The 26820-nt window shown below is 33.6% G+C and overlaps 4 protein-coding genes and 2 long non-coding RNA genes across 7 annotated transcripts; 1 reads left to right on the top strand and 5 right to left on the bottom strand.

Moving 5' to 3' along the window:
- The first annotated feature begins 1755 nt into the window (after positions 1-1755).
- On the top strand, positions 1756-5629 carry LOC110686608 (IRK-interacting protein-like). 2 transcript variants are annotated; one of them, XM_021863208.1, is made up of 3 exons: positions 1756-2626; positions 3939-4230; positions 4312-5629. In XM_021863208.1, exons 1-3 carry the CDS (start codon positions 2393-2395, stop codon positions 5406-5408), a joined length of 1623 nt encoding a protein of 540 aa, XP_021718900.1. In that variant the 5' UTR covers positions 1756-2392; the 3' UTR covers positions 5409-5629. The 2 variants fall into 2 exon arrangements, with proteins under 2 accessions (XP_021718900.1, XP_021718899.1); XM_021863207.1 differs by having other exon boundaries at positions 1757-2626; positions 3939-5629.
- A 1234-nt stretch (positions 5630-6863) lies between these two features.
- On the bottom strand, positions 6864-7800 carry LOC110686598. The gene is made up of 2 exons (XR_002504263.1): positions 7628-7800; positions 6864-7258 (listed from the first exon to the last, which is right to left on the bottom strand). It is a non-coding gene; the product is annotated as an uncharacterized LOC110686598 (long non-coding RNA).
- Positions 7801-10431: 2631 nt separating this feature from the next.
- Positions 10432-14275, bottom strand: LOC110686607 (lysine-specific demethylase JMJ30-like). The gene is made up of 6 exons (XM_021863206.1): positions 13698-14275; positions 12671-12880; positions 11555-11686; positions 11326-11469; positions 11068-11160; positions 10432-10865 (listed from the first exon to the last, which is right to left on the bottom strand). Exons 1-6 carry the CDS (start codon positions 14163-14165, stop codon positions 10683-10685), a joined length of 1230 nt encoding a protein of 409 aa, XP_021718898.1. The 5' UTR covers positions 14166-14275; the 3' UTR covers positions 10432-10682.
- A 1197-nt stretch (positions 14276-15472) lies between these two features.
- Positions 15473-15835, bottom strand: LOC110686599. The gene has a single exon (XM_021863201.1). The coding sequence runs from the start codon at positions 15833-15835 to the stop codon at positions 15473-15475; it is 363 nt and encodes a 120-aa protein (XP_021718893.1).
- A 2361-nt stretch (positions 15836-18196) lies between these two features.
- Positions 18197-20382, bottom strand: LOC110686606. Its single transcript, XR_002504264.1, has 2 exons — positions 19803-20382; positions 18197-18871 (listed from the first exon to the last, which is right to left on the bottom strand). It is a non-coding gene; the product is annotated as an uncharacterized LOC110686606 (long non-coding RNA).
- Positions 20383-21119: 737 nt separating this feature from the next.
- On the bottom strand, positions 21120-24149 carry LOC110686605 (ETHYLENE INSENSITIVE 3-like 3 protein). The gene is made up of 3 exons (XM_021863204.1): positions 23795-24149; positions 21529-23397; positions 21120-21441 (listed from the first exon to the last, which is right to left on the bottom strand). The coding sequence occupies exons 1-2, from the start codon at positions 23827-23829 to the stop codon at positions 21561-21563; spliced, it is 1872 nt and encodes a 623-aa protein (XP_021718896.1). The 5' UTR covers positions 23830-24149; the 3' UTR covers positions 21120-21441; positions 21529-21560.
- Between the last annotated feature and the right edge of the window lie 2671 nt (positions 24150-26820).

Raw genomic sequence — 26820 nt, 5'->3', positions numbered from 1 at the left:
TCTAGGATTAAAAACAAACCCAAATTCGCTCTGCTAGAACCTCGATTTCGAAAAATTTAAAATTTTGCATATGTTGTGTAGATCAGATCATATTTTTTAATTTTTGTCGATGTGCGATTGTTTTTGCGAGACAAGATCATGAATTGGTGATAAATTTCATCCATGGATGAAGAACTTTAAAGAATGTTGAAGAATAACGAAGAACAATGAGTTTTTTTTTTTTGATTATTGTATTTTAATCTTATTTTCAGATTTTATAATAAAACTGATTTTAATAAAATAATTACAATTTTTTTTTTAAATAAAAAAATTATTTTTTGGAAAAAGAAAATGGTTTTAAAATATAAAAAAGAAGTTTGACCAAGCATTTATAAAAAAGAAAAAATCAACCAATAGGATTCAAGAATAGTAATGATCATAATAAAAGAGACCTTAGTAGAAACATCCCTAATTAAAAGTGATTTTTGCAGTTAACGTGGTCATTTTCTAAACAAGATTAGTTAAAAAAGAAAGAAAGGCCTTTTGCATGTGGAGGTTGACAAACAGATCTGAAGCTTTTTATGGGGTGGTTGATTCACAAACTTGATTAACATTTTTAATAATTAATAAATGAACTCTTTTTAATTAACAAAAGTAGCTATGTATTAGAGGCAACTAAACAACAAATTATATAAACAAACCTATTTAACCCTACACGTAATTCCATTAAACATTATATAAACATAACCACTATCTTATACACAAGTAACACAATTACACAACCATATTATATGTCCATATCTCACATGATCTGTTCTTTGGACAAATTACAAAGGGTCCATTTTTTTTATATATAAATATATAATATCTTCTTTTATTTTTTTATTTTTTTTTTGTATTTTTTAAGGATTGAATAATAGAAATTTTATTTCTCAATTGTACATTTATTCTCCGTATTATCGAAAGTACTTTGACAACTCGACCATGTCAGACCACACTAAGATCTTAGGATTAAGCAAATTACTGAGATATATATGAGAGATAAAATATATATTTATGTTAATTGTCCAACTTTGATTTGACATTAAACTACCGTACCAACTTCCTTCTATTTCATCCTAAAGTCTTCATAGAAAAATTAATTCAACTATTTCCAATGTCTTTTCATACTGTATTTGTTGTTAAAATTAACTACAGTAAAAAATAGACATTCTAGTAAATTACTGAATAAAAAAACCAAGTTGTTACCAATGATTTTATCGGCTAAAATATAAGCTAATTTATTTTATGATTTTATCAATAAATCAATCAAAAACTGTCCCCTACAAATCTACATTGTATCATAATGTTTGTGTACAATGGCAATTTGGAATTTCTGAGCTCCACCCGTGAATCATGTACTTCTTTGTTCTTTCTCAATGATCAACTATATGGCATATGCCTTTGATTTTGGACCTAGAGGGCTACCATCATGTCTACATCTTAGGTTGTACGAGTATTTCATAACCGCAACCTTTTTTCTTAAGTACATATAGATACATATCAAATACCTGTATAAGTATAAAATACTTGATCGTTCAATATGAACTACTTATACTCCATATCATTTAAGACTATGCATAGGTTCGAACTACAAAATAATAGTTTACACAAATTTTATGAATCCATGCATAGACTATCTACTCTGGTGCTCTGCACATTAGTGCATCAAGTACAAAACGAGAAATATTAGTTAATTGATTACTATAGACAATATCATTAAAAGATTAGAGGTTTTATAACTTAATAATTTACAATATGAGGTGGCATAATTATACAAATAAGCATGATAAAGTGTTACAATGAAGCAATCATAACAAAAGTAGTGCCATCTCCATGTTTTGTGGTCACACATTCTCAATAATAAATAATTATACTATACCCTTATACAGTATACACCATTACATATTTAGTTATTTACAGCCTCTTCAATAAAATAAAAATTAAAAAATAATAAGAATATTCAAAGTCTAATTACTTAAAAGAACCAAGGGCATTTTAGTAAAAATAAACCTTATCTTCCTCAAATGGAGTAAATTCCACTCTTCAACCTTCTTTCCTTCACATGCACACCCTTTTAAGTGAAACATATACTACAAAGTACAAACACACAATTTCACTCCTCAAAACCTCAAATACTTCTCTCACTTTCTCTCCATGTTTCTTCTTCACTAGCTTTATAATCTTTCCATCCCAAAAACCCACCAAAAAAAAACTTTAAATTTTTATCTTCCAATTCCAAATCCCAAAAAAAGTTCCTTACAAAAACAGGGGACTCTGTTTCAGATTCAGGGTACCCCTGTTTTTATGTCAATTTAATTGCTATTTATATGCAAGAATTAATTTTTTTTGGGATTATTCATAATTCATATGAATGGCAGAAGTAAAAACAGGAGTAAATAATAATGGTGATATTAGTAGGGAAGAAATACAAGCCGCCATTGCTAAAGCTGTAGAACTGAGAGCATTACATGCTGCTTTAATGCAGGGGAATAGTCCTTCTCATCTCAGATATCGTTCTTCTACTTCTCCTCATCATCTTCATCATCCTTCTCATTCTCGTCCTTCTTCTCAGTTTTCTGGTCATGATTACCCTGTTTTTACTCCTGTAAGTCTTCTTTTACTCCTCGGAAATTTACGCGTTTTGTTATCTTATTAATAGTCGTGTTGATAGTGTAATTTGAACTAGTTATGCGACAACTATTACTTGAGAGTGATGGTGAAGGTGAAGTAATTTTTTTTTGAGGGGTGAATTGATTGTTTGGTATAGCATCATTATCTTATTAAATTTTAGAATATACTCTTTACTTTTCTTGTTTAGATGAAAATTATTTGTGGTTCTTGTTTTGAGAGGGACTTCCTTGAATTTGTTTCTAGCAATAATTGTTTACCATGTCTTGGCAATTTTGTTATTTATTTAATTATTTTATTTTTATTACATTATATTTATATAAATGAATTTTTTAAAAAATAAAAAATCTATGTGCTACTACTACAAGTGATCTAGTATAATCAATTTGACTTTTTCCAATAATGGGGTTGCCTACTAATATGACTATGACAATTCTATTGATTATTTGTTGGCAATTGATTGCTTACATTCCCTTTCTTTTTCTAGCATTACGCTTTAAAAAAAATAAATAATAATAAATAAAAAATAATAATTTAAGGGGTTGGTGATTTTCATTATTTATGTCAACATTCTTTCCACAAGTACCAAATCCTAAATGAAATAAAATCAAACTTGTACATTTGAATTACTTAACATGAATTTTTATTTTTATTTTCAACTTCGATTTTAACCAATATTTGACTTTTTCATAATTAAAGCACTCGTGAATGCACTTCAACCAAATTTGTTTGACTAAAAGTAAGTATACATAGATTATTGATCAAAGCAAATCAATAATCCCAATAGTAATTACTACTCAATTGGTCGGTAAAAAGATTTTTCACTCCCCTAACCATAAAAAGACTTCACATATTGATTTACGTAATAATACGTGAATAGGTGCCCGTGGTACAAACTATTCTTCTTACGGAGTATGATGTACATCATGTAACACGTTAAATTTCACTTTTACGGCCATAAATTTATCATAAAATATATTACTCCTTACATTTTTACATTTGTCTTAGATAGTTTTACTTGGCTATAGGACTAGAAGAGTGAAAATTCTGGTGGACAGTTAGACAAGGTTAATGTGGCATATTAATTTAGAGTTAAGAGAGTTAAATTTATAAACCTTTCTATTAGTATTATAGTCATAGAAATTAGTGATGCTTAGAGTAAAATCCAAGTTATGCTTCACTTCCTTTTAATTCAAGGAAAAGATTATTTGATGCTGAATTATATACATTATACCATGTTGATTAGAATAAACATTAAGATGCTTATAATATTTATGATATCTTGACAGAGTTATGAAGATGAAAATTTACCAGGGTATGGTCATGTGCAAATAGCAAGCCAAACAATTATCGAAAATTGGGATGAAATTAGAGATAATCAAAACGCGCTCCCTCCTGGATTAGTAAACTTGGACAACAACAACAACAACCACATTTGCCCTGCAGATGATTGTAAATCGGTGGCTAGCTCGTGCACGAATAACCTTAACTTCCTGCAGAACTCACCAGGGACTGAAGTCCTGAAGTCGAGGAGAAGAAACAGTTTAGGAGACCTGAAATCAGTATCTTCCTGCAACAACTGTAAGCCTGCAACTATTAGCAGCATTGATTATAATGATAACAAGAGTAGCAAGTACTCTAACATGGTGGTGCCACTAACAGATTCTCATGCTACTATGACTGCTGCTCCACATAAGAAGTCGCGAGGTATGATCCTGTCTTGGCTGTTCAAGAGGAAGCAAAAGAACGAAAACAGTTCACCAGTACGGACAGATGATCAGTCTGAAGAAGTCTCCCAAGTTCTTAAGGATTTCGGAAGTGGTGCATCAATTGAAACTTTGAAAAAGGAGCTGATTGATGCAAACCAGAAGAAGGAAGCGGCTTTAATGGAAGTGTCAGAGATGAGATCTTCATTTGGAGAATTGAGAAAGAAGCTCGAGAACTTGGAGTCTTACTGTGAGGAGCTGAAGAAGGCTCTTAGACAGGCAGTGTCGAAAAGAGAGAAAACGAGTGATGGGAGGAGTAATGAGGACAGTGAGATGCCTGTGAGCGAGGAAGTTATGGTGGAAGGATTTTTACAGATTGTTTCAGAAGCAAGATTATCAGTAAAACAGTTCTGCAAGACTCTGATTGAGCAAATAGACGAGACTGATGAACAACTTACTGAGAATTTGAACGTGATCCTAAAACCATATAAACTATCAGTAAATTCAAGGTACTCAAAGGCGGTTTTCTATCATCTAGAGGCGATTATAAATCAAGCATTCTATCAGGATTTTGAGAACTGTGTGTTTCAGAAAAATGGCATGCCGAAACTGCTGGATCCTCAGCAGCAACGGCAAGCACAGTTTCAATCGTTTGCTTCTTTAAGAAACCTGAGTTGGAACGAGGTCTTAAAGAAAGGAACCAAGTATTACAGTGAAGAATTTAGTAAGTTCTGTGACCAGAAAATGAGCTGCATAATTATGACCCTGAATTGGACTAGACCTTGGTCTGAAACATTGCTGCAGTCATTTTTCGTAGCAGCAAAATGTATATGGTTGCTTCATTTGCTCGCGTTCTCCTTCTCTCCACCTTTAACTATCTTAAGGGTGGAAGAAAATAGATCGTTCGATCCTCACTATATGGAAGATATCGTAACTGATAAACAGAAGGGACACGGTCCAAGTCGAGTTAAGATAATGGTGATGCCAGGGTTTTATGTCCAAGATAAGATTCTTAGATGTAAGGTTCTTTGCAGGTATAAATCTGTAGTATAATGTTAGCATTTTTTTTTTTTGTTAATTTGGTTGTTCTAAATATTTTGGTTGAGTAATTTGATTGAGTAGACTAGAGGGTTTGATTGTAATGCAAGTAACAAGTAGCATACAGTGTTTAATTTGGTTAAATATTCTTCTGTAATTTTGTCAGATTATCTGACTTGTGATTTTAAAAGGCTTTCAGTAGTTGTAAAGTAAATGAAGATTGATTCTTTCTTGCATTCTAAGTTGTCCGTACTTTGGTTACACATCATAAAAATGATAAATTTCTCTTTTTTCATTTTCACTGTTATTTTGAAAACGAACTCAATCCATTATCCAAAATTAGAACGAATCACTAAATCAATACTCTCACCACCCCACAAAAATCGACATATATTTGCTGAAACTTCTCTAGCTTGTTACTTCGTAAGCGTATGTAACATGAATCATCGATTCTCTCTTTTCTGCCTTTACATTAGATTTGGGTGATTATGTTAAGTATATATAACTACTAAGGTATAAACACCAAATATGATAACAAGGAAGTTGTACAAACTTTAGTCTATTCAATATAGCACTCAAAGGTATGTATGTATGTAATCATGTTGACAACCTATCCTTATATCATGGCTTTTAATTTGCATTATTATTAACCTCTTTACTTTTTCATTCGTGGGTGTAGCACTATATAATTTGAATTGTTCATATTTTAGACATTATAGTGCTACTTTTATAATTACTCTTTTTCCTCTATAATAGAGATTTTGATGTTAACAGTTCAAATTGATTTTAATTTAAAGAATTACTGTTTTCAGCCCAGTCTACAGTTATATGGACTGGGCTAATGATGTCCTTAAGTAGTTAAGTGATTCAATATTCTGGGCCCAACAGGACAATCTTGATCCAATGAAATTAAGTGGTATGGTCTCTTGATAACTGGGCCTCCATTTCGATATCTCAAAGCAACTAATGACCCAAAATATATTTGAATATTCGATATCGCGTTTTATATACTACCTCCGTTATAGGTTATGTGCAACGATTTGACATAAAGCAGAGAGGAGAAATGTCTAATCGTTCCACATAACTTGTAACGGATGTATTATATCTCCACAACTCCCAATACTTTACCAGCTAAAATTAATGGAAATCGCAATGACAATATGATGAGGTACAGAACTACAGACTCAATATTTGAATTCCACGAAAAAAAAAAAAATTGATTTTCATGCTTCAGCTTTCTAACATATACAAGTATACTTAATACTTTTGTATGGCTTATTTTTGCTAGCCAATTATTCATTTACTTGAAACTAGAATAATAGTTTAGCACATTGACGTGGCTTAATAATTTACGAATTATAAATTAATGTTTGTTTTATCTAGATTTTCTCAAAATCGAGATAAAAAAAATTACTGATTGATAAGTTAATAACAAATCTAAGAAATATGAAATATAATACAAGTATATAATTCAAAGATTTCAAAGTTCAAACCCTCTTTATTCATGCAAGTTATACTTATATTACATATAGTAACTTATAGGCTTATTTCAATTCTACTAAGTACGTAGCAGCCCACACTTTGACATATGTATTATTCTCATAATAATACAATTTATTTCACAGTAATTATAATTAGATTATTAGAGGGTAATTAAGTCGCGATTTTTCTCCTTTTTATCGATTATAGGGCATGAGCAGTATCTTAACAAGGTCCATAGTAACAGAAGCAAGCCCATTTGCCATTGTACCACTCTTTCTTTCCATAGTAGGCATCCCAGACGTTCTTGCACTTGTAGGAGCAGTTATCTGTCCACCAAGCTTTGTATAACCATCCACAGGTTTTTGCTTCCGCCATTTGAATTTCTAGAAAATACGACAACAAATAATATTTATAAGTTGAATAACGGTTGCACTAGATATCTTGAACAACAAACACTAACAGGCTTATAATTTGGTTTTATTGTCGTGTTATAGGTTATGCCATATGTGTAACTTGTATAGCGGTTGTACCAGACCATGGCATATTATGTTATTTCCCGTGTGTATATATATATCATATCATATTTGTATTATGCTATTATACATTACTAGGATACACTTCATTTCTTGATCATTCAAAAGCAAGGTTATAAACATTATGACATGCATTAATAACAAAATAAACTAAATTAATTAAGATAATAAAGCTAATGCTAGAATACTAACAGTGATTAATGGGGTGGATTAACTCACCAGTGTTCACTACAAGCATGAAAATGAGAGAAAGTGCAAGGAGGCTAACGAAGTAAGTAGACTTAGCCATTTCTTCAGCCTTTGCTAGTTAGTTAAGCTAGATATCGCGAAAAATACACTTTACTTTGATTTGTGTTTTTTCGATTTTGTGAGTTGTGATTTTTCGTTGTAAATGAGATGGGTATTTATAGGATCATATTTACTATTTTTTCTTGATAAAAAAAGATCAATAATCTTACAAAGAGTTACAATAGAAGAAGTCAAATTACAGAAACATTCAACAATTAATTAAAGAGATAAACAAAGTTAATATTTTCTCTTTTTGATGAGTAATGCTATGTTGTCATGATCTCGGACTTTTGTTGGTTTTGAATTTTTCTCAAGGAAAACAATGATGCTAGATCTCAACTAATACATAACTACGTACATATATTTGACTTTTTTTTTTGCTGAAAACAATTTCAACCTACGTATAATATGCAAATGGGTTAGATCGTAAGGTTTGAAAGATAAAGTTAAGAAAAGTAGAGCCTTGACAAAATATTACACGAAGGCTCTAAGGCGCCGAATAAGTAGTTTAAGTCAAGAGCGCAAGATGTTTGAATATCTAATAGGTTAAGTAGTTCACGTGTCTTAATTACCATCCGTGGTATTGGTTATGAGATGGAACCTCATCAATGCGAGTACATATTTGAATAAAGGTTTGATATTAGTAATTTAGTATATGTTGTATAGGGGCTATGCGTTAGATCTTTAGAAAGGGGTATCCACACAATTCAAGTTATTACAAACATCCAAAAAATATGTATGTACCTTAGGGACGGTGTTAATGAGTGTAGCTAGTTGGTAAACTATAGCTTGGGTTAATATTTTTTCAAAACTATTTTATTCTACTTTGTATGTACCTTAATACGTACGGTTGCTTGTTGTATGGATATATTGGGTCATATTTACCGATTTTACTTGATCTAATTACTTGAATTGTATAACATGTGCTAGTGAATTCGTGATGTTTGTGCATACTAGTACAATCTACCTTGATCATTCTCGTTTTCAATCCCATTTAACATACATCATCAAGTAGAACATTTCAAGCAAAGATTGGTTGATGTGTCTACTTAGCGAGTTGCAACCAATCAAGTCTCTAGTGTAGGTTAATTTTATTCGAGTTGCAACCAATCAAGTCTTCTAGTGTAGATTAATTTTATTTACTACTTGTTTAAATGAATAATATTTATGCATGACTAGTTCTTCTGAGTTAATAAGTTCATATTGCAATTCAAAACTCACAAATACATGTCACTAAAACAACTAGTGAAGGTGAAAATTGGCCAAGTCTATATACTTCGTTAGCATTCTCACTATCTCCTTCATTTTCATCTACCCGTCCATAATAAAATAGTACTCATACAGTCCTACTTTTGATGGTAGTGTTATTTATATACTACGTATATATTTGAGGGAATGGTAGTGTTATTTTAATGTTGTATGATATTGTATTACTCTTCAACAATCAATTTCCGTCATTTCATTGAATAGACAAACCAAAATGTCCAACAATTAGATTTAGAAAATCCTTTTTTTGAAAGGAATTCTTAAGACAAGTTGTGTGTACAAGCTTGGCGTGATGCCCGCCATGTTGATAAGCCAGGGCCAACCCTAGGCATGACATGATTGAGTATTGTCATGCATAGTCATCTGTTATTTACGTTTACGAGTGTAAAATTATTTCTTATTATCTTAGAAAAAGTCAAATATCAAAATAATAAGACGAATATTTCCTAACCACTCTTAATTTTATGGTTCAACTTCCGTTGATATGTAGTTGAAGACAAGGGGCCATACTCGTTTAATATCCTGATGCATTATGTAATGACCCTAACGAGTACATTAAAGGTACAAATTATTGTCATACAAAATTAGGGTCATCTAATAATTGAATAAATTGTGACAAAACGACCAAGATAATTATTGTGTCGCATAAAAAATGAGGCTGAATTTTCACTATCCTAAACCATAAACAGTAACACAGATATTTCCTGATATTATCAAACCTTCATTCAATCGACCATTCTTCTTCCACATCTTTCTTAGACAAATACTTTAAGGGGCCATATAAATTGATGGTTCAAAATTTCTACTGGTAGTTTAGTAATCATTTTCTTGATGCATTATTATTATTATGTAAAGACTAACAAGTACATTTGAAGGTACATACATCATATACTACAAAACCAGGGCACACTGTCCTGATTACACAAAGTTTCGAAACGATACGTCCAAGAAAAAATTATTGTCTAGGATGAAATGAGGCTGAATTTCATCTTCCCAGTGTATGCAGAAGATATTTGTTGATATTATTGAACCTATATCCGCCCAAGGCTCTTCCACGTCTTCGTCCCTCAGATCATTCTTGTGGCAGTCTCAGCTTTCATCGCTTCTAGGGTCCCATGTAGATGTTACATGAGCATATTTGTGGGAATGGTGATATGATCACTATAATGCAAGCAAATTATCAATGATTGACTTGAAATAACGACCACTCGAACAAAAAAACGGATTCAGATGCTTAATCTGTGCGGATGGCCAGAGGCTGAAAATGACTCATCATATGCCATTCTCTCATGCACCCCTAACCTTTACAAAACCGCCTTCGTTTGAACGTATTGGTTAAGACATTGACGTCAAATGGAAGGTTTCTGTCATGAAATAGGTACAGTTTCTGAGACTAGACTCAAAATTTTACTGTAAATCTCTAATATCTTCTTATGAAAATAAGATATAATTTTACTAAACACAGAACATAAGAGCAGGACTGACTAATGAAGTTTATTTGACAAAATATCTAGGAGATGCTTGAAAGCATTCAATTACATTTCACAATGCACGAGTTCAGAGGTTCGGACTGACCAAACGCTTCAATCATTCATCATTTGAATGTCTATATACATCAAAATGGCATCGTAGCAAATGCGAGTGTCTATGTTATCACCCTAATTCTATCAATTTTTTGAAATAAAATTTCCGCGATCTAAGCAAATAGGATACTGCCAACTCAGGGTGAACCTTCAGGGTTGCTCCACCAAAAACTAACTGATAAGCTGGGTGTGAGAGATCGCACGTAGTGCCACCACTTAGGAGGAATGTATAGCATATCACCTTCATCTAAAATGCAGTCCATGAACTCCAAGTCCCTCACTTTCGGAAATGCATTGTCATCTATGTCATCTAAATCAATCTACAAACAAAATTTTTACCACCTCATCAGAGTGATCTCAGATGAAAGAATGTAGATGATAAGATACAAGTCTGAACAGGTATTAACAGCATTCAAACACCAGAAATTAGTGTGAAGTTGTAATGTTCTATATGCAATATACATTTCCATTTATCATACAGGAAACAAAATAGAACCTATTGAGAAAGGAACAAAGGCCTACCTGGCTGGAATTGCGTAGCATGGTTTCAGAATGCGGATAAAGTTCCTCGGACAGAGAGGCTGCATAGAGTCTTACATACTTCTTGCCAACAACCTGGTAGAGGAGAAGTCACAAGCCTTCAGAAGATAAGATCACGATAGAATTGATTGAGATAACAACTGACCATTGAACCAAATGGAATCTAAAGTTGACATAGGATGCAAAATAAAAAAATTAAAAAACAATCAGAATCATAATTTTGTCATGGTTTTATCATACCTGAGCAAGTAAATTATGGTGTGGATCATGGTGCAACGGAGTTACAGTTCCAGCAGGACCAAACCAAGCATTAATTGACCTCAGCTCGCCGCCACCAGCATAACAATAGTCCGGAACAAGAATGTCCTTCCTAAGCTCTTTTATCTGTCACTAGAACCAACAAGTAATTGCATGAACATAATGTATCAATAGCTAAACACACAAAAATCTTGCATGTTAGCTTACATGCCTGCTCAAACAAAGGATGCTGCGCTAGGTATGTAGGAGCTGCACAAGTGCTGCCAGATTGAATTCGTTCCAGAAATTGGGAAAACGTGATAAGCTCTTGCTTCCACTCGGAACATAGGTAGTTCTTTCCAACCTGAAAAAATTTAACTAAAAGCATTTATGTAGATAGCTTTTCCAAAGAACCCTAGAGTGGAGGATAGGAGATTCAGGTAAATTACAAATCAGCAGTGGTTGAAAAACAGGACATGGCGACAAATTTGTTGCAATGATATCATGTTCAGTGCAACAATCCTTTAGGTGCAGAAACCCACTATGGAAAGTGCTGATGCCTACAATATGTATACTACAATCACATACTTCCATGACTGGTAAGTTGGTAACTGATTGCTGATAGTGGAATGAAAAATGGGAAAGTTTAGAATATAGAGGCAAAATTAAAAACAACAGATCCATTGTCCAAGTTACTATATAATGATTTAGTGCTATGAAGGTGTAATGTAATTACCATGTAAAACAAGAAAAACATTACTCAACATTATTTTTGCCAAAAGTGATTTCAGTTCAGCAAAAATAAAAACGTCAGAGAAAAAAAAAAGCCTTTTTCAAGGTTCACAAATTTCAAACAAGCTTCTCCACTACCCCCCAACATTCCCAAGAATCAGAATCAAATACCCTTTTCAATGTTCCCAATTTTCATACAAGCGTATGCAAACTGTATGTAACCTCCTTTACATCTTTTCTTGTTTCACTTAGACATAACAAGTATCAGAGCACAACAAAGTGAACATAGTTCATCAAATCCTTTGCTAGCATAGCTGAATAGATTCAAAGGTCAAAGTCCTAATTATAAGAATAGTCCAACAAAATTGACGATGAAGCCAGAGGTATTGCCTAAAACAGGACGGGGCTAGGGGGAATGGTGATTATGTCTGCAAATTTACAGCATCATTTAGCCAAAGTCACAGCAAACAACGATTAAATGCCTGCTTTTGATTAACACACCATCTTAAAGCAAAAAAGTATATTTAAAATAAGAAACAGTCAAAAGAAATAATATTATCAAGAGGTATACTTGCCCATAAGTAGAGTTGAGAGGAAATAGTCATCAGCTAATCACCTCAACAGGTACTGTTCGGCCACCGGCCACTCTTTTCAAATATTCCATGTTGTTCCACCTAGCTCTAGCGGGCCAATGGGACATCGAGTCACTGATTATAACAGGCAAACCCATTAGAAAATAGTCACGAAGGAACCCTTCCAATGACAACCCAGAGCGTCTTGCAACAAGCTTCGAAGACAGTGAATTTGCAGGCAATGACCTGAGAACCTACCAGTCCAATTATAATCAACAATCAAGTTCAGTCATTTTTTAAGCAACACTCCACTAATTAACAAATTATAACAAGATCTAAAGTTACAAACATTTAATAACTTAGCAATACAAAGAAAATGCATCATAACTCCCACAATCTTGTTGAGTTTGATAATTTTCATAACCAAACAATACAACATCATCATGGAAACCTTAAACACACTTATGGACTGACCAAGATTTCATCTTTTAGTGATCATCTTATCATAAATAACCCACCAAATAAAAAATCCAACAAATGGCATCATAACTCTCACAGACTAGTTGAGTTTGACAATTTTCATGACCAATCAATACAAAAACATTATCAAAGACAAAATCCCAATGACAATTCATCTCTAGTTATCATCTGATCATAATAACCCACCAAATATAATATCCCAGAAAATGCATCATAACTTACACAGACTTGTTGAATTTGACAATTTTCATGACAAATCAATACAACAACATCATCAAATCCAAAATCCCAATGATGATTTCATCTCCAGTGATCATACAACAACAACATCAAATCACACATAAATTGATTTAACTACACAAATCAGCCCAATATATTATAAACAAAATTTCCCAAATTAATCCCAAAACCCTTTAAAAAAGCTGAAAAACATATCAATACAGCTCACTAAAACACATTGCTAATAGCAATTCAATTTTACAAAATCCCAACTCAAATTTCCCAAACAACATGAAATCAACCATCAAAACTGAATCAAAATTAGATCATCATCCAAAAAATACTAAATTAAAAAAAGAAAACGAACCTTACCTCAGCTTCATTAAAATCAGCAGAAGAAAACAACAACCCACCACCATTATCACTCCCTTCACCATTGTTACTCCCATTCTCTCTCTCCTCCAAAACCGCCATAACTTTATCAACAGCATTTTCCAAGTCAACCCTCAAAAGGGTCCCACCCATAATCAACCCCAAATCCAAAACCCTAATCGTCTCCGAGAAGTCACCTCCGGCGAAATGGTGTTTCGCCACGTGTAAGCACGCCATTGAATAAGCATCCCTCCAAATGGGCAACACAGAGTGCCATGGTCCACAGTGAAGCTGCTCCCACGCCATCTCACGCGCCACCTCCGCTGCACGTGCGTCTCCGTCACGTGCCGCCGCCGCCATGCGTGCGAAGGTGTAACCGCCGCCTTCCTCGGACACGCGCTGGAGGATTCCGGGGGTTTCGATATCGAGTGTCGGTGTTTCGACGATTCCGCCATTTGTGGGACCCATTATTTGCCGGAAAAGTAAGTATATGACGAAGAAGAAGAGTTGGATGAGAAAGACGGAAAAGTGCAGGAATTTTTGTATTTGTTGTCTTGTTGATGGTCTAAAAGAGTAAGCTAAAATGAAGTATTTATAGTTCTATTAATAGAAGTTTGAAAAAGTGATGGTGAAAATATCTAGGGCTCTTGATATTTTGGGAAATATCTTCTACTTTGTGGGTCATACGTCTCATTCATATACTATTAATTTTAGCTAATCTCTTTACTAATTACCCCCGCTTGCATTTCGAAGCTAGATGATTGGATATTAATCTTGTATGAGCGGAAGAATGAACCGACGATGTGAGTTCAGTCTTAAACTGATGAACAAATTTGGATCTCAACTACACTCGAAACCAGATAATTGGATGTTAATCTCACCTAACATGAGTTGAGTACAAATTTGACATTGGATTTTAGTGATAGAGGTTTCCTACTATCTTGTAGAATCATGAATTAGTTGATTTTTTTTTGTAAAATAAAACTTAAAATCTGGTTAATCAAACTAAGATCCATAACAAGGATTCCGTAACACATTATTATGGATTTATGGTGTATAGTGAAATGAAAATAGTACTCGTATACACTAGTATACCTTATTATTAATAGAAAAATTAAAAAGTGTACATAGGTTTGACTCTACTTAATTATTAAGTAATAAGTGGGAAATATCTCTAAAAACAAGTATTAGTGGTGAGTGAAGAGTAAACGTTAGCATGTTTGATTCACTTTTTCTAGATGCTTCGGGAGAGAAGGGAGGTGGGGGTGTTAGTTAAGATATTAGCATCATAAGAGCACCATTATTGGTGAACAAAAAAAAATGGTTCATGGGTCACTATCACCATTTCTCTCTCATCCACATCAACCCAACAAACCATTTACAATATTCACTCTTAACAATAAACACTAAACAATGGTTCATCATCAATACTCCCTACCCCACCTTATTTTATTTTTGTAAATATAATCTTTTTGTTTCATAATTATAATTTATTAACCGATGTCAATGTAATTAATTGACGTATTTAATATTTTAATCGTGATTACTAATTAAGAAATTATCGCGTTTTTTTATCAGCTTTTTAAAAAATTAATTCTTGTGATTAATATTTTTTAAACAACAACGCAGCTAATTTTAATTAACATAAAAAAAAGGAGGTACAAATCGTGATTACAGTTCTACAACTATAATCTAGTACATTTTATTTAAAAAAAAAAAACACAACTACACATCGTTTTGTAAGATGTCCTTAGGGATAACCATTTGTTGTAAACCTAGTTGCCTAAGTTTTCGTTGTTACCAAATTTATTCCATATATGTTCGACCAAGTCGTTTTTTAGCTGCAAATGAGTCTGTTGATCCTCAATCTCTGTTCTACGAGACAAGTATAAGCCGATATCCACAATACGATCAGTACGGTACTCGGTAGTGTCCTCATTAGCGTTCCCTCCAGCATTCATAAACTCATTGGTATTAACGTTATTTTGATACGTCTCTCGTTCATCTTCAACGATCATATTATGTATTATGATGCAGGCGAGCATGATATTGTGGAGTATGTCGGTATCCCAAATATTGGGATTCGGTTGTTGTGACGGAAAATAACCAGATGCAGCACCATATTCACCGTAACCCATTGGTATCATGGATGGATGTGGGAAATTTGAACTGCTTTGAGAAAAATTAAAATTTTGAGGGAAATTTGGTGGATTATATGGGAAACTTGACTGGGGTATTTGAGGATAAACTCCAGAAAAATTATGGGGAATATTTGTGGATGTTTGTGAAAAATTTGGGTGAATTGGAGGAAAATTAGCTTGATTCGGGATCATATTTTGACCCAAATTTTTTTTTTGCTTTCTATTTGTTTTGGGGTTGGTATTAGCATCCATAATTATAATTTATATTTGGAAAAAATAAAAATTTAATAATAATAATAATAATAACAATAATAATAATAGAAATAATAATAATAACGATAATAATAACGATAATAATAACGATAATAATAATAATAATAATAATAATAATAATAATAATAATAACAACGATGATAATAATAATAATAATAACAACGATGATAATAATAATAATAATAACAACGATAATAATAATAATAATAATAACGATAATAATAAAAATAATAATAATAATAACGATAATAATAAAAACAATAATAATAATAATAATATTAATGATAATAATTAAAAATAATAATAACAATAATAATATTAATATTGGTATAAATAATAATAATAATATTGGTAATTATAGAGGGGATTTTTGAAGAGAAAAATATAGTAGAAAAAAATGAATTTTGGAAGTTGAAAAAAATATATCAATATGGGTGTCTATTTATAGAGGGGGAAAAAATAGAGTCGTTGGTAATTTTTTTTTTTTTTTTTGATTTGTATTTTGTAAAATATATCCGTTGCAAAATTACAACGGATATATTTAAAATATTGGTGGGGCCCACAGCGAATTAATTCATGGAAATGCTTGCTCCTGCAATCGAACCCATGACCACTCAACATGAACCATTAAAGGTTTGCCATTAAGCCACCACTTTATTTGTTTATTCATTGTGAACAATTAAATAGTTTACCCTTAAAGATGCCCTAAGAACCAAAGACCTTGTTCTATTGGATGGTGACTAATTAATTATTTTTTTGAAAACGACCAGTGCACACTTCCATGCTAAAGAGTAGTAGCATAACACGTGGCATTGCATTGCTTAGATATTTTCTGTATACTTATTACTCCATTACCACCAATTTTTTGTGCTCACTTATGGTTTTCTATGTTTGATAAATGACTTTCTTATTGGTTTTTTATATGTCGACATTTTCGCCAAAAATAAAAGTAATCACTACAGTAGCATTTTAATGTTGAATATATGAGAGAATGAGGGGTAACTTGGTTGGTTAAATCTTTCCTTTAGATTATAAGAAATTTTAAAATTGACTTTTCTTACTTGTTTTTATGGCTCTCTAAATAGTATTTAAAAAAATGCTTGTTTGACATCGATTTTTGTTTTTAGCTGTTCGATTACTACAAAATTCTACCACACTTCGAAATAATTTCCCAACAAATATCTATTTAAGTTACAGTGTATAGATCAAAGTGTTCGTTACAATTCCAAATTCCACTCCAACAAAAAATAGTCTAGAACAAATAACTGCATGCATATGAACATAAGCAGCAGTAAATTGTTGCAAACACGAGTTGAAGCTTCATTAAATCTCTGGCATATCCCATGATCCAGTATCCAGCCCAATGGTGTATCTTAAATTGGGCTTATTACCATCTCAAAGAATAATACTACCCATTTATGATGACCCAAAAACAAAGTAAATTAAACGGGCCTTTCTGTAGTGTGTAATGATGAGTATGCAAATGGAAATTTCCACAGGACAGGTGGCACGACCTGAGTTGTGCAGGTGTCGGTGTTTAAGGAGAGAAGCATCATTTGATTGACATTGATCTTACATGCTTATACTCCATATAAGAATGTGATGTAAATGAAATTAACATTTTAAAACTTAAACAATTAGCTCGATAACAGCTACTAATCCATAACTAAAACAATACGTATCGAATAAGACTTTTGTTGAAGACTTCACCATATTGGTCACATACTGGCTTTCAATGGTACTCGCATCGTTATACAGGATATCTTTACTCTTTAGATAGGTTTATTGATAAAGTATTGACTTCTTAACCACAATGTTGAACACACTGTTTTCTTTTCCTCCTTAAACCGCGTTGTTAGCCTGTTACAATACCTACTCATAATAAGAAGATTAAAATCAACCAAACCAAATATCTACAATCCATAGGATCCAAATATATCAATAACACAATGTCAAATTCCGGCTTTCTGCATCATCTATAGCTCAACTAGATCCTGCATTTGCTTGGAGAAGATAACATCTCGTGTTTCCTGTTCAAATATATGACTAAACACACATATCTTAATACACATTCAAGAAAACATCATTCCAATATATGAATGACTAGTAAAATCATTTACACATCTCGTGTTGCCCGATCAAATACATCACTTCAGTTATCTAGTAAATCAAGTCATGCTGGGAGGCATTCGTGAGTGATCCATAGAGGAAGATTCGTACTTATGGACCTAAACAAGTTGAACCCTTGAACCGAACCTCTAAAAAGCAACTTTCTAAGCTGGGAGGCATTCATGAATGATTTGGTAACTTAAAACTTGCTAAAGAGGCATATTAGCATATATGTCTAGAAATACAGACCTTACAAGTAAAAGCATAAACGTTTATTTCTAAAAGCGTCCACCAAAAGCATAGACGTTTATTTCTAAAAGCCTCATTTGAAAGGGATTCACAAAAGGAAATGTAAATATAGCAGCCAACTAGCCATGGAATATTGGAACACTTAGAGTGAAGTTCCTCCTCCAAGAACTGTTCATTGATCCTTCCACAATAGCTTGGACACTAATCATATCTCCTATTTCTTCGACTAGCCGCCTGCCCTGTTCATCCAATAGGTATTTTAACCGAGGAGAAACTCCAAAAAAGGCAGATAGATTACAGGCAAAAGCACAGTAGAATACCATATACCTCAATGAAACCAGGCTCAAATCTGTAATATTCTGCAACAGCCCAGATTGGTTTACTAGAAATTTCAGGGGATACCTGCACAAACAGATGTATAAAAATATGTAAGAGCCAAAATCTAACAGACATTAATCCAAGAATGCAACCTAACGGCCACCTCATCAGCCTCATTGATTCCAGATTTATTAGATAAATGTCAATAAAAGAGTAACTAGCATGATGAACCCATCTAGTAAGCCATTGAAATTTTGACAGGATGTTTTAAACTGCTGTTATCACTACAGTAATCTATATACTACATAGTCTTTAGCATACATAATCCGAAAGAACAATGCAGATTAAGATAATCGGTTAAGAGGTAGAGATGATAAATGACGAAAAATGGATGTCTTCTTCTGCTTCCTTGATCCCATAAGTAGGGTCGGCTATATGAACCAACATGAGGACTTCCCAGGAAGTCGCCCATCCTAGTATTAGTCTCAATCATTGTGGCTTATGTCAAGCAATGTGAAAGTTTTACACTGGATATCACTGGCCTACCGTAACCCTCCTCCTTTATCCAGGCTTTGGACTGTCAGTGGGTTCCCACTGGCAGAGGCCACCCAGCCCCATCGGTCCATAGAGACTAGAAATCAGAAAATCATACACAATCCACTCAACTTTAAGAATTAGGATTAGGATGTAATAATCAAGAGCAAACTAAGTCCTAATCAAGTAAACAACTAACTTAATAAGCAGATCAAACCATTATTGTGGCCTTAACAAGTTTGAAAGCTACAATCATTATCAACAGAAACTACTTTTGAATTTTTGAGCACCCCGGTCCAGTGGAAGATAGAGGGAGTAAACAAGATTGGGAAAAAAAAGATAGAGCAAGTACATCCACACCCAAAAGAGAAATATAAAGTATTACACCAATCACCATATTCAGCAAGACACACATTCACTAGTCTACCACAAAACTAACTATTCATATGTGAAACTAAAGCAGAGTAGTTCAAAAGCAGACCTTCCATGCTTCTGAAGCAAATATCTACGGACTGATTGAGTAAGATGAGCCGTAAGAATCAATAGTGTTCCTTAAGCTTTCTGTTCAATAATCTACTACTTGCTCAATGGTTGAATTGAAATGTTGAATATCACTCACTTCCAGCAGCTGCTTTTTTGTTGAACCAAGGTCCATTTCTGCGCTTATTGGACTGAAACCTTCTCATCACCAACAATTCCACGATTACAAGCATTGATGGCCATTGTTGAAGAAAAAGAGAGGGGGGGGGGGGTTATCTTGGATCACATGCTTGCCTTCCTTGAGCAGTCTCAGAGTCATATCTACCTAAGCAATGAACGTCAAGATGCAAATAAATTGTCCATAGCTTCTTGAGATGAGTAGAAATTATGGATCTCATATTATAGATTCAATTAATACACCAGAATTTGGGTACACAATCATAAGGATAACCATCCCAACAGCAGCAGAAGACTAACCAATGTCTTTCCTTAGTCCTTAATCTAAAGAATTTAAAACAAGTTGGCAAAAAAATTATATTGTTTGTATCTATTACACTCTTAAGCATATAAACAAACTCCGCCACCCAACTCCCCCCAACAGAAAAAAAATTCCCCTCGCGCAAGAAATAGTGAAAGCTGTGTGAAGCTAATAAACTAACTGATACAAAATACGTAGTACTATGCAATCAAACCTAATTAAAACAAAAAATTTCAGTGTTGTCATGTTGTTTACTACATTAATGGCATAGCCTAAACACAACCAGAATACACAAACTTATTTCTTAGCATATATAGTATGACTGAAGTTAGAAAGTATATGATCTCTTTACATGCTGAATTAATTTCATCAAGGCATTATAACAACATAAAAGTTCACAAATAAAAATAAATAAATAAACAAAAAAAGGAGAGAGAAAGAGACCTGAATTGGCCAGCAAGAACAACAGCAACTCCAACAACTGAGGATTCCTTACTACAAAGACCAGCATCTCCCCCACTTACATTTGGAAATACTAGCTCTTTGTGTTTATCAATATTTCATAAGTAAAAGAGTAATGCTTACCTGAGAACGACTCCAAATATAATTGACAGAAACAAGATCAGAAATTTCAGATAATCTGGGGATATTGATTCTTTACAAATGTTCCTGCTCCAATTATGGCAATATGTTTTGCCATAGGTATTAAAGGTTCTGAAACAATATAATGCCTCATTCATTGTATAAAGATTAAATTTCTATTGGAAAAAAACAGCGAAATAAATCATGAAGCAGATTCTTGGTGATATTCTAGTCTAGCCTATCCTTTACTAATCACAATGTTGAACATAACGTTTTATTTTCCACCTTAAACAGAACTGTTACAATCATTATCAAACCTGAAGAATTTCAATGCCTAGCAATGAGAAGATTAAGATCAACCAACCAAATATACAAAATTTATTTAATCCAAACATATCAATATCATAATGTCAAATCCCGAACTTTCTATGTCAACTAAAGAACAGATCATTGTACTGTTGTTTGGATAAATGAATTAAACTAATCTAGTAACTTGAAACTTTAAGGACTATTCAAGCTGACAACTATACAGGCCACAAGCTCAAACTTCATCATTAATTCAGCTTGCCTGGAGCGTTGCCTGAAAAAGAAAATTAAGCTAAATTAAATTGTTGTCACAGCATGAAAGTCTGAAGATATCAGCAAGAAAATCACAATCACGACTCACAGTTTTAGCTGCAAAAAAACCACTCCGCCATTCTAAGCTCCACAGTATTGCAAGATGTCAAGGTCATCACCAGCTAAGTAATCCTCGTCTAAACCAAAGCCCTCAATTTCAGGGAAAGTAGTATCAAATTGATCAAAATCTATAGAAAGACCATTAAAGGGAGATCCAAGATGACTATCAAAGGGTCGATTCTTTTCCTGGAATGCATCAACACCATAATGGTGCAAGTGGCCTCCAGTGATATCATTCTCGGTTGTATTAAGGGATGGAAGATGCATTCCAACAGCTTCTTGCCTAGTTTGGGGTTCACTAATGGTATGCTGCAAACGCTGCTCATCAAGTCTTTGCCCATATTGAATTGATGGATAATAAGGATCACCGTGTTGCAACTCAGCACCTTGTACCGTTGGATGGTGGAACGATTGGCCTCCAACAAACATGTTATGTCCAGACATCAAATGGGGAGGACGGACATTAGAAAAGTGACTAAACTGACTATAATCAGAGGCTGGAGGATGAAATTGCCCCATTATATCACTGTCCATAGAAACCAAGGGTTCGATAAATATCGAGCCATTCTCCGGCTGGTTATCATGCATCTGGAAATCATTATGGTCCAAGTCAGACACAAGACCAGGTCTTGCAGGTTCACCCACCAAATTCTCTTTTGTAGATGGTGCAGCTTGCTGATCGCTAGGTGCCAATTGCGGAACACTAGCTGCCAACTGCTGATCATCCATAGAAGGGGTGGTTTGCTGATCAATTGAGCTCGCTTTTCCACGTGATCTTTTTCTCTTATTTTGTTTCTCAATAGGGTTCTTACTCCGGGAAGAAGAACGATTATTGATCACAGGTTCACCCATTGTTTCTGCATCACTTAGTTGATTTTTCCTTTCATCTTTAGAAGAAACAGAACCTGCACCTTCATCAATGCCATCAACGTCATAATCACTATCACTACTAGCAGCAGGTTTTCTCTTTTCACCACGCGGGCCTGGTGGACTTCCAGTAATACCTGACGTTCCATTATCACTGCTAGGCTGCCTGATAAGGGATTCCTCCCGACCTAAAACCCCTAGCCAAATTGAACTCTCCTTAGCAGTCATCTTGTCTTGTAAGCATTTAGATTGCCGCACAAGCCTTCTTATCTTTGCAATATCAGGAGACATGTGCTTGATCACAGCAGTTAAAACCCCAACTTTCCACATCTTCTTCAGATCATGTGGTTTCTTATACGGAGGGCTCTGACCCTTCGGCAAACTCAGCTTAGACCACCATTCTTCATCTCCTGAAGGCCACCATGGTGGAGGCACACCTTTCTCTAGAGGAAATTTCCTCTGAGGAGGATTACAATGCTGCATCAACGACGACAACAGCGATCCTAAAGTAGCGTCTTGCAATTCCTGCAAAGTGTTTTGACCATTTCCATTACTAGCTCCTTCACTCATTGCCAAACAGTCAGCTTCATACTTGTTTATTGCAGCAGGACCATTCTTATCAAATTTGACCTTCTCCTTCCACCAAGCCCTTAAATTATCAGACGCGCCACTAACCGGCTTTCCCTTCTCCGGAATTATTCCATACACAAATCCTCGCGCTTTGCAGACCTCCATCAACTTCAACATATACTTCAAAATCCCATCTTGTGCTCTTGACATTTTCTTCCTCCTAGCTTGATCACTCGTCTGCTTAGGCTTTTGCTTCTCAGCAGCCTGCTGGGCCTCTACTTTCTCCCTCTCCTTCATTCGCTTGAGCTTGATTCGATCCTTCCACATTCGCCTTTCGAGTTCTTCCGGATCAATTTCTTCATCACTAACATCCTTTTCCGCAATGTTCCCGCACCTTAAGTCATCAACCTCTATATCCGACCTACAATCATTCCAAATAAACAAGCAAATCAAATAAACCCAAATCAAATTTTCACCTTTTAAGAAAATCCCAACAAATTCAATAATTCTTCTTGTTTTTAAATATTCCACATTTACCCTAAATAATGCATACTTTTAAGTGCTAACCCTAAACAAAATCAGAAATTCAGTACACTTAGCACTTACATATAATTCAATTAAATTGTTTTGTTTATACACAAATTCAATCATTGATCAAAATCTAAGCTTCAACCAACGATAATTCAGCAAATAAATCACACCAATTCCAATAAAAAATCAATCTTTATAATACTCAAGCCCTAATTATATATCCAACAAAAACCCCCAATTGAAAAAAAAAAAAATTAACAAGATAATAATAAAATTAGAGCACTTACCCATAATCATGACCAATCTCCTCGAGCTCTCCCATAATAACCCAGATTGAAATTCTTGATACTCAATATAAAAATTGATAAATTACTACCACAAAATATGCCTAAAAAACATTCCACTGAAAATTGGCATCAATCTCTGATTATTTGAGGTGGGGTTGTTGCGCCGACGAAGGGACGACGGCCGGAGTATAAAGTTACGCAATTTTTAGGTAGGGATTGTAAAAGGGAATCAGGGATTAAAGTTTAAAAAGTTTTTTTTTTTAATTGTAAAAACAAAAAAAAACCATATAAAAATTAAAAGAAAAAAAAATGTAGAAATGTAAAGAGAAAATTGAGTGGTTTTTGGGAAGACACAAAAAGACAAGAAAAGGAATAGAGTCAGCTTTGGTGGATTCAGAATTTCAGATCATCTGTATTGCAATGCATCATACTTTGCCTACACCCTCCTTTGAACCTAGACATGTTTTTTTGGTGAAATCTTTGATTACAATTATGAAAATTATAATCTTATAAAAATGGAAGGATATAATAATTTTGATATATTTCCCTTATTTTATTTTTTGGGTTTTTTTAAGGTTTTTTTTAACGGTGGTGCATCTACAAACCAATTATATCAAAATACTACTTCAAAGTTCAAAGCAATGCATTATTTGTTTTCCTAAATTGTACTTTCATAATATTTCTTAAAAGGAAAGAGATAGACATTCATGTGGAAATAATCAATATTTGAGTTGATACTAAAGTTAACATTTGTGTTTAAAAATATAAATACCTAAAATAATAATTAGTAATTGACATTTTAATAAGGTACTTTGTATTGAACTTAGAGTATGAATTGAGATCAATGTTCTATCTCATGAGATAGTCTAAGCCTATCCACATATGTAAGCACATAATGATCAATATTAGAATTGATACTAAAGTTAACACTTGTGTTTAAAAATATAAATATTCAAATAGTAAGTGACATTTTGATAAGGTACTTTGTATTTAAATTAGAGTATGGATTGAGAGCAAATGTTCAATCTCTTGAGATAGCCTAAGCGGCTAAGCCTATCCATCATACATAAGCACTTAATTAATGATGAAAGTGATGATATATAGATATTATCCTCAAATTCCCGTCAAACTCTATATACTACGACAATTTACGCTTGGTTATTAGGTTTTATTCTGCTCTTAAGTCTTGAAGTAAAGCCATAGAAGTATAAAGTCTAAAATAGTAACGAAGTAATAATTTTTTTCTACAATTATATAGAATAATACGTACTTAACTTTACAAGTTAGACACTTTGAAAGTTGAGAAAAAAAGGGTTAGTAACAACCAAATTAATATTATGTGTGTAAAGAAAGACTAAAAAACCTATTGTACACTCAATTAAATAACTTACACTTTTCGATTTCTTTTTAACTACGTTTTTCTTTCTAAATATACATGTTACGTATATATTGTAAGTTAACACAGATACACTCTAGTCTTCGTAACCTTTTGGAGGGTCATAGGGGGGGGATTAGAGAAATGGAAGAAGATTGGAAGGAAGGTGTGAGAAAAGGAGGATGTGAGAGACTACAAAACGCTCTTTTCGACTGCCATCGCCGTATTCCGGCGGGTCCGGCGAGAAAATCAGCTTGCCGCCACCTTAACCGCGCTTTTTCCGACTGTCTTGTCGCCGTTATTTGCCCATCTCAATTGGAAGCCGTTAAATCGCTCTGTTCTAGCGGTGGCACCGCCTTGAAACGCTCGCAATGTCAAGAAGCTCGTCTTAATCTCTCTGTTTGCCTATCTCTACACCAAGATCAAGATTAAGATTACCCTTAATCTTTTTTAGCATAATCTCGAAGAAAGTTATGATATTTTTCATGGTAAGTTTCTTGATTTTGTTTTAATTTGTTGATAAAGTTTGGATTTTTTTTTGCAGTTGTTGTGGTATTAATCTTTTTGGATGATTTGGGTTTTTGGGTAATTGGCATATGCAACGATTTTTGTTGGGTAATAACACCAAAATTCAGTCAAAGTTTTTTTTTTTTTTTGTTTGATCAAATGTTGATTAGTAGTATACATTAGGGTTTGGTGTGATTGAGATGGATGTTGGCCTAGAAGTTTGATTAATTTTGCAATTTTCTTTAATGCATTACTGATTCGACCATGTATATGCTCATAGTTGATACCACTCGATACATATTAACAATGGTGAGCTTGAATTTGGTTCATCAGACAAATTATAATCTTGTCAATGTCAAAATTTTGCCTTTTCTTACTGTATAAGAGCAAGTCAAAGTTGCTTTGTTGATGTTCTCTTGTATAAGAGCATGATCATATTGAGGGTGAATGGATGTGTGAGGAGATTATCTTTGATTTTCAGAGTGATTGCCCTGCTGTAATTTGAACTTTGAAATTGAAGTTGTGTGAATTTTAGAATATTTGAAGGTTATCTTATTGGAAGTTAACAACACTTATCATTAGAGAACATTAGGAAGCTATGAAAGCATCTGATGTTACACTATTCAAGGTGTTAGATGGATACTAATCGTGCGGTATAGTGTTATTCTTTAAGGAAATCATTGATAGAGCCCGATGGGTGTGAGTTCTAGTTTCCTCCTTTTGGGAAGATCAAAAGTGCATGTGGCTCGAGCCTATGACGATCCTGGAGTGCTTAAAATCATCCTTACTTAGCTACTTCTAGTATTTTAGCTTGTAGACTACATATATAGCTCAGTCAGAAGTGCCAACCTCATACTTAAGTTTTTGTAGATAATTTGATTTATTGGCTGTGCCATAAGTTGTGAATGAATAATTGATTTTTCTAAGTAGCTCGCCGAGAGTAAAGGAATATCTTTAGTTGTTTCTAGAGCCACCTAGCCTTAATTGTATCAATTTTCTAGGTACATTAATATATTTGGGGTCTTAAACATGTAAATCTAGTTAAAAGATAGCCTTATATATTCATAATTGAATTTAGCATGAAGAATCTGATGGCAAAAAACCTATTTCTCACTGTTGATTCATATTATTACTGGATCAAACT

This window comes from Chenopodium quinoa, unplaced genomic scaffold, assembly GCF_001683475.1.
Source record: "Chenopodium quinoa cultivar QQ74 unplaced genomic scaffold, ASM168347v1, whole genome shotgun sequence".
NCBI lineage: Eukaryota > Viridiplantae > Streptophyta > Magnoliopsida > Caryophyllales > Amaranthaceae > Chenopodium > Chenopodium quinoa.
The sequence above is the reverse complement of the archived record's forward strand: the minus strand, read 5'-3'. Positions and strand labels throughout refer to the sequence as shown.